Consider the following 7,940-nt stretch of genomic DNA (forward strand, 5'->3'; position numbering starts at 1 on the left):
ATCAAGTTAGTGATGACAATTTGGTGCATTTCAGTCTTACATGATGTAAATTGACTAAGAGTCCATTATGGCCACTTAAGTGTCATATCGGGTACCATTTAGCCAAGTATTGCTCAGACACATCCTTTTGACTTTTTGAGGTCTTTCTAAGTTACTGGCAAGTGTGTTACAAACTTGCTGTTGGTTTTCAGACGCTACGCATATGACACAGCGTCACCCCCGTACACAAGCGCCAGGTTGAGAGCAACACCCAAGAAATTTCATCAAGAAGTTCCCAAAGAACCTCAGTCGTCACGCTTCCTTCCAGTCTGGGTCCAGTTGGTGTTCTTCCTCATCGCAGCAGTCTTCCTCTACCTCGTCTTCTCCAACATGGAGTCAAATGACTACACCAGGAAAATAGAATGATTTAAGAAAAAAAAATCCTGCCCAGTTGACAGGGCCATTTTACTTAAAATGACATTTTATCACAGAGAGGTTTTATTTTCTTTAATGCCCTTCTAGCGTCTTCTGACTAAATAAGAAGAGGCCAGCGTTCATTGTCGTAGACTGAGGTCATTCGAGTAAAGAGTGGTCCATATGTTCCTCGATGTGTTGGAACAGATGAGCTGAACAAAAGTGCTTCAGTGGTTTTCTAACAAACAAGTTGCATGTTGTTTTGATCCAAGCCTATACCTTCAGACATCTGCGCTCGCGATACAGATGTTCTTCGCTTGATTATTTTTGTACTATCCTGATCACAAGGTTTTAACTGATTCCAAAAGAATAAAGTGACAAAAAAAGCACAAGCTGTGTGGAAAATGGGATGTAATCCAGTCAACAATAACATTTTAATCGACTGTGACGTTTACACGTTGAAATGCAGCAATGTACATAAATGACATACAATGCAAAGGTGGGTCGGATTCAAGATACAAAATCATTCTCGACATCCCGAGTGTCAAACTCAAGGCAGATCCGGCCCGCCACGTCATTTTGTGGCCCGCAAAAGCAAATCGTGTCAACTTCCATGATCCTTGCTAAGTAGAATCCACACCGAAATGTCAAGTTGTCATGTATGATAAATAACGCTTTTGCAATAATTTTGTTGCCCTGTGTACACACACTTGAACAATAACTGAACAAACTCTTTAAGAGTTGACCGATTTCAAAACTAGTAATCCATCAATTAGTTGTGTCCAGGTAGTAATACGAATACGATTGAACATTCATTTGGTTTCACTTTCATAACGGTCCTCCGAGGTAAGACGTTAACTCCAAAGTGGCCCGTGACAAAAATGAGTTTCACACCCCCGCTTTACATAAACCACATGTGTCAAAGTCGAGGCCTGAGAGCCAGATTCGGCCCCCTCACGTCAATTTATGTGGCCCGCAGGAGAAAATCATGTGTGTCAACTATCATGATTCTTGCTGAAATCTGTACCGAAATGTCAAATTGTCATGGGTAATAATGACATTTTCCACTGGCCCCCCAAGAGAAGCCATAACTCCGAAGTGGCCCGTGACAAAAAATGAGTTTGACACCCCTGACATAAACAATTGCTCTGGAGAACAACATATACAATAAATTAGTGGAGTTCTTCCTTAGTACAATTTTTTTAATAAAAAAACAAAACAAGAGTTAGTCACATTTTGCTCCTTGAGCGAGAAACAACTGTAAATACATGTGCGTTAATACAGAATTGAGCGTAAACACCGACTTTGAACGCAACGGCTCTATTTCAGTCATCTCGGGTGCACGATGTAACGCGCAAGGCTTGCATGAATACCGTATATAAGGGAAGCAAATTGACAAACAGACAACTACTGTGTCCAGGTCTAAATTAAAGTAAAATGAAACCCTGTTTGCTAATTTATTTTACTGACATATTCGACAAGTTCTTATGTAAATGATTGAACTTTACACCGCCCCCCCCCCACTTGCAACCACTATATATTTGAACAAACCTTGAGAATGTCACATTAATCCAAACGTGACAATAAAGAAAGAAAACCCGAGAAATCCCAAGGTCCTAATTTTGTGGCTATGAACTGATTGCTTGCTCCAGTGTGTCACTAAATGCCCACCAGGGTGTCTTTGGACAAAATACACAAAGGGTGAAAGGTTAAAGAGTACAGCCCACACCACGTTCACTTGATCGAGAAGACAAATTCAACACTTTGTTTTTAATTGTTGAGCGACAGGTTTCGCTTTCTTACGATAGAGCGTGTATTTTGATTGGATTTATATATATTTATTTTACCTTAGTCATTCTTGGTAGTTCAATGCCAGCCATTTCCTCACACTCCTACACACTCCCACGTGAAAAATCATAAAACACAAAAATGTATACTGTGGGATTGAATGTCTGGATTCTAGTCTCTATTTTCTTTCTTGCAATACTGCGATAGGTATGCTCAATGTTGTGGTACCGTCGGAATCTGATTCTAGCCAACGCCTAATTTAAGATGGAGAAAAGTACTGTGTGGTAACTTTTTTCAAAGTTGAGGGATGGAGTGGGCTGTTGTCATGCAAATAAAATATGTTATTAATCTACATTACATATATAAATTAGCCAAACTGTGACCTCACCGTGGGGTAAAATTTTGAACTGCCTGCTCAAGGACACTTTTAAAAAATTAATCATAATAAAACAATAATCATGATTATAACAGTCAACCTACAAAATAATTGCTTGGTTGTTTAATTTCACAATTGATGGGTAAAGAGGAAAGTCATATACATAGCCAGCTATTAAATACTTGTGTAAAAGTTAAGCCCATCCATCCGTATTTTCCAGATCAAGGCCCAAGTGGTTTAACTTGCTAGCAGATACAGCGGAGATACAGAAAGGTACCAGACGATGAAATTTAAAAGTAGAAACCTTGTACCATGCAGACTGAAGTGGGCGTAGCAGGGATCGCTGACCAAGCCAACTGGTTTTGTAGTGCCCCATGAAGCCATTGTGGACACAGCCGCTCCCCTTTCACGGTCCGCTCCCTGGAGTTGTAAAGCAGAAAAACCCATGCTTCATATAATTGCAGACATGCCAAGCGATCAACAGCAAAATATAAACTAAGTAATACAATAAAAGACATATTACGAACATTTTTGTTTGTATGAATCCGACACAGGGACACTAACTGGTGCTTTACAAAATGACATTGTGAAACTAAAATGATAAACTTGATTGAGCAAAATGAGATTAAATCAAATGCACAAGGGATGTTTTTTGTATTAGTTCAGTGGCACTATAAACTACATTATCAGGGAGATTTTTTTTTTCAGTTATTACACAATAATATTCACATTTTCTCAAGACAGAAACAACATGCACATACCTTGAGCCGTTATGCCTGGCTGCATACACCATCATAGCTTGTTAATCGATAAGGCAACGTAAGTGTTTTCCACACCTGGAGATGGAAGTATATGTTGTTAGACTTTCATCCAAACAAACAAACAAACAAACAAACAAACAAAAAACACATGGCTATCCCTGGCCAATGTACAGATACTTGGAGAGCTAAGTTTTTTTTTTTTTTGGGGGGGTGGTACATGTAAAAAGATTTGAGAACCAGTGACTTACAAGATCTGGTCTCTCGCTCCAGTTCAGAGGGTTTCCTCTCCTTGTTGCACAGCATTTTGGCCACAACGATAATTATGACGACGGCAACAACAAATGTCAGGCCAGACACAAGCCAGCTGATCATTACTGGACTCAGAACTGGATCGGGGTCTGAAGATGGGAAAATGTGTCTGTCAGTGAAGGACATCTTCCTCCCCATTGTTTTGAGATCCTTCCTTCAGGTCAGAGATTTAGAGCCCCCTCCTATTTGACAAACTCGACCAAAGACCCCTTTGTCCCCAGAGCATTAAAATTGCAACATTTGCACAATGTCAAGGGTTTTACTATAAATAGTGCATTAGTGTGTATATTGATTAATATTTTCTGTACTTTATCTTCAATTGCCTGACATGCAAAATGAGGGCGCCAAAGAAGTGTCACCTCGTATAGATATGGGCAGGGCCTGGCTCTCTCTGGAGACAAAGGTGCGTCCTCCCAGCTGGACCCGATACAGGCAGTAGTAGTAGCCCTCATTTGAGCTCTGGGCACCAGCAAAGGTGAAAGTGACGGAGGGGCTGAGGGCCGGCAGAGACTGGCGCACTGTGCCATTGGGGCGGATCAGTCGCAGCTGAAAGGAGCCTCCGGGGTACGGCTGCGGCGTGAAGCATGTGATGTTAAAACTGTGGCCCTTGATGACGGATCCAGCCGGTGCCTCAGAAGATGTGTTGTACCAGTGCTGGGGGGTCAGGAGTTCCACTAGGAAAAACACCGAGCCATCATTATATGTCAGGATTGCGATTGAGAAAGCAACTGAAGTTGGGGGGTAAGTATGCAGATAAAAATATAACCTCATTGGCAGCGTTAAAAACTGTAACAAAATGAAATCACAAAACAAGAGCCTTAGACTACACCCCCCCGCCCCCCCAAAAAAAAAACAACAACAACAACAATGTGCTATGTGACAGGGTGGCGGTTGGATGGTACGTGACTTACCCACGGTGATGTTGACAGAGTTGCTTGGTGGAGAGCTGAGCAGCTGAGAAGGTGAGCTGCCGCTGACCCTGTAACGACAACTATAGCTGCCCTGTTGGAAAGTCTCAATGTTAGGCAGAGTCATCTCCACCCGTGACTGACTCATTTCCGCCCTCTGCGTCACCACGGGTGTGGTCACGCCATGTTTGTACAGGTGGAAGTCTCTGATGTGGTGACCCGGCAGGACGCTGCAGCTGAACCGAACCGCCTCCCCGGAAGAGAACACGGTGTGAGGTGACAAAAGGGAGAGGATAGGCATGAAAAGGGTACCTGTGCGGAAAACCAGAGGGTGATCACAAAACATTTCAGTCAAGAACCCTCAACCGGTTTTTCATTTGCAACATTTAGATCTTTTTTTAGAACTGGAGATGCAAACATACAGGTATATACACCCACATAGGCACGCATGCAATGTCTTAGCACAAAGCACCTTATCAAAAGATTGTCCCACCTGAACATTTCACCCCTGCATCATTTTCATGGGTGCAATGGGGGTGACTATGGAGGATGACGGCACAGCGGGTCAGACTAGACTCGTGTCCCGTGCACTGAACGTGCCGCAGCCAGATCTCTCCCCTGCCCGTACCAAAAGCCGCCCCGTGGAGGGCCGACTCTGCTAAGCCACAGGCCAGCTCCAGGCACACCACGTCAGCCTCGCGGAGGTCCCAGCCGTGGTCGCAAACTGTCCCCCAGTGGTTATGTCGGAGAACCTCGACACGGCCAGAACATTTGCTCTCCCCATCCACAAGTCTGACATTATCTAAGGACAAGAAACAACATTTAGAAAGAGCACGCTGTAATACTATGGATGGTGGACGAGCACTTTGATTCTAAATACTGGCTTACCAATGGCAGTGACTCTGTCCCGCAGAACACCTAACAAACCTTTTGATGAAATGAGAAACTAAATTACCATCACATAACACAAATTTCAACTCTTATCACTCTGCTGCTGAATTAAAAGGAAACCATATACCTATCAAGAAGAATAGGACGCCAGTAAATTCTACTTCTTGGTTGAAAGCGGAGGTCAAATCAAGTTTTATACAAGGGTTAGACTTTTGAAGTAAGATTTTGAGGGTTCAAAGGAGGGGTGGAGGCCACATTAGGTTTTAAACAAGGGCTACATTTTCAGTTTCAAAACGAAGTCTCAAGCCTTGGTTAGGATTTTAAACATGCAGGTGTGGCTCTAAAGAAAGGCTTTGAGGTCTCACACCAAGGTTGGTGTTTAAACAGCGGTTGGGGTTTCGAATTAGGGTTCCAAAGCCGCAATTAAGGATACAAGCCTGGGTCAGGCGTTTGAGTTCCAAAGTAGTTTAACGGTAAGGGTGAACCCTAACCAACCCTTTTAAATTAGGGTAAACAAGATTGCGAACTAGAACTGGCACCACAGTTAGGGTAAATACATTTAAGACAAAAAGGCTTCGACTATAAGAGAAGCTGTTGCTATACAAACAACAGAGGTTAGTGTTGATTTTAAGCACCAAACCAATACAATACAGATGTGTCAAGTAAAATTCCTCAAGGATGGGAGACAGGCCGGCCGATATTGCGCAACTTAGACACAAATAGGGCGAACTACCTGTACGTGAACCAACCTGAGCGTCTACTAGCAGCCTAAACTTACCCGTTAGCAGAATGTAGAGGAATGTTGGCATCGTTTCCCCCTCACCCTTCCATCAAACAGCGGGGTCAGAATGATGCCCGGCCGGTGGAGTATTGAAGGACGCTACAAACACGCAACATGTGACATTGACGTGCTAGCTTTGTTAGCTTATTGAGCTAAACAGCCGAACAAGTGCTAACTAGCAGAGCTTTAATCAAGTGGCTGTTGCGACACGACTGTAGGGTACACCAGCGATAAACATTTTGGCTATTAAAAGCGATGTCGAGAACAAAAGTCTCGAGAGTGAGACCACTCCAGCTCGTCACAATAATCTGACGTCCATGTCGGAAATGTGTTGAGTCAAGAGTGGAGTTTATCCATCCAGCCCGTGTGATTAGCTGTTGTCGAGGTGGCCGCCAGGGGTCAGCATTACCCTCTTAGTTCAAAATCAAACAGAACCCTTATGCCATTACTGTATTGATTTTTCACACACGCTGTCTGACGTATTTCCCGTTTACATTTGAATATTCTATGTCATGTCTTACAAGTGCTTTTCCAACAAATACACGGACATTGATTTACGACACTTTGAATTTATGAACTGGTTGGGGCAGCAAATATTTTACATTGTCAGCTGTCACCATTGCGTTTTTTCATTTTTGTGATCACCACAAGTGCTTTTTTCCCACTACAAATAAGAGGGTTTTTTTCGACAAAAAAGTAATATTTCAAGGTTAAAAATGGCGGCAAATGTACTACTTTGTCAGGCAGTATAGTACATTGTCTTGTGATACAAAAAGTCCCGCTCATCGCCTTGCCTTCCATCATCTTGCACAGAGGTTTCTCAGGTTATCACCACATTGTTGATAAAATCTCGGACTAACGTGCACGGATGTTTGCAGTCCTAACAAACGTCAGAATGACTAGACAAAACCCAGCAATTTGTAAAAAAAAAATTGTAAAAATGTACATTTAATAAAAATCAAAGGAAAATGAGTCTTTCATGATGATATCTTTGCACACTGAAGTATACTTTTTTTTTAAATCAAGGCAAACTGTTATTTATGCCACTAGAAAAAAAACAGTCAATGTCATGATGCATTTTATTGACTCACTTGTCCAATAAGCACCAACCTTGTCATGTTGTAAATAAAACGTAACCATCCTTTTTCAAAAGAAAAATAAGAGGTAAGCAAGTAAGTGTACTTTTATATATATATTAAACAAAAATATAACACAGTTCTTCTCTTCAAATCTAACTTGGAAAAAAGCAAACTGTGTTTGTCCCAAAATGGTATGTGTTCATTGGAAGGTGACAAACAGCGCTAGTACTACAAATCATTTCCCTTGTTAATAAGTACATGAGCCGACCTCATTCTCATGTAAGTGGATTCAGTTACCACTGATAATACAAGGGAAGCAGACATAAAATAAAAAAAAAACAAAATAATTTAGTTAACTTAACACAAGTAATCCAAGAAGATGGCCTTTTGTTCCACAGGTTAGCAACTTCTTCATCTACTTTTTATAAACAAAGTGTTCATTAGATAACAGAACAAGTGGCTTCAGTTCCAAAATAGAAGTGTCTCAGGCACCACACGGACATCAATGTGCTGCAATTCAAACTTTTTGTGTGTGTCCAGTCATGGTGCGACCATGAAACATTTGCTGGAAAGAAAAACCCAAGTCACCAAACAGCCTTTTTTTTTTTTTTTTTTTTTTTTTTTTTGGCCTCCCCCAGGAGGGGAAAAAGGGTT

General features: G+C 41.8%; 2 protein-coding genes across 2 annotated transcripts in view; both read right to left on the reverse strand.

Annotated features, from left to right (window-relative positions):
- Window positions 1-1,609: 1,609 nt before the first annotated feature.
- LOC109511709 (galectin-3-binding protein) lies at window positions 1,610-6,604 on the reverse strand. Its single transcript, XM_019862960.1, has 8 exons — window positions 6,205-6,604; window positions 5,424-5,462; window positions 5,029-5,337; window positions 4,539-4,847; window positions 3,987-4,301; window positions 3,567-3,716; window positions 3,319-3,393; window positions 1,610-2,977 (listed from the first exon to the last, which is right to left on the reverse strand). Exons 1-7 carry the CDS (start codon window positions 6,233-6,235, stop codon window positions 3,350-3,352), a joined length of 1,197 nt encoding a protein of 398 aa, XP_019718519.1. The 5' UTR covers window positions 6,236-6,604; the 3' UTR covers window positions 1,610-2,977; window positions 3,319-3,349.
- A 537-nt stretch (window positions 6,605-7,141) lies between these two features.
- Window positions 7,142-7,940, reverse strand: part of slc25a33 (solute carrier family 25 member 33) — an 11,044-nt gene continuing 10,245 nt past the window's right edge. Inside the window, exon 8 of the mRNA XM_019862961.1 lies at window positions 7,142-7,894. Coding sequence (XP_019718520.1) covers window positions 7,893-7,894 — 2 coding nt within the window. The 3' untranslated portion in view covers window positions 7,142-7,892. The remainder of the gene's footprint in view (window positions 7,895-7,940) is intronic.

The sequence above is a fragment of the Hippocampus comes genome, unplaced genomic scaffold, assembly GCF_001891065.2.
Source record: "Hippocampus comes isolate QL1 unplaced genomic scaffold, H_comes_QL1_v1.1 scaffold1, whole genome shotgun sequence".
Classification (NCBI taxonomy): Eukaryota; Metazoa; Chordata; class Actinopteri; order Syngnathiformes; family Syngnathidae; genus Hippocampus; species Hippocampus comes.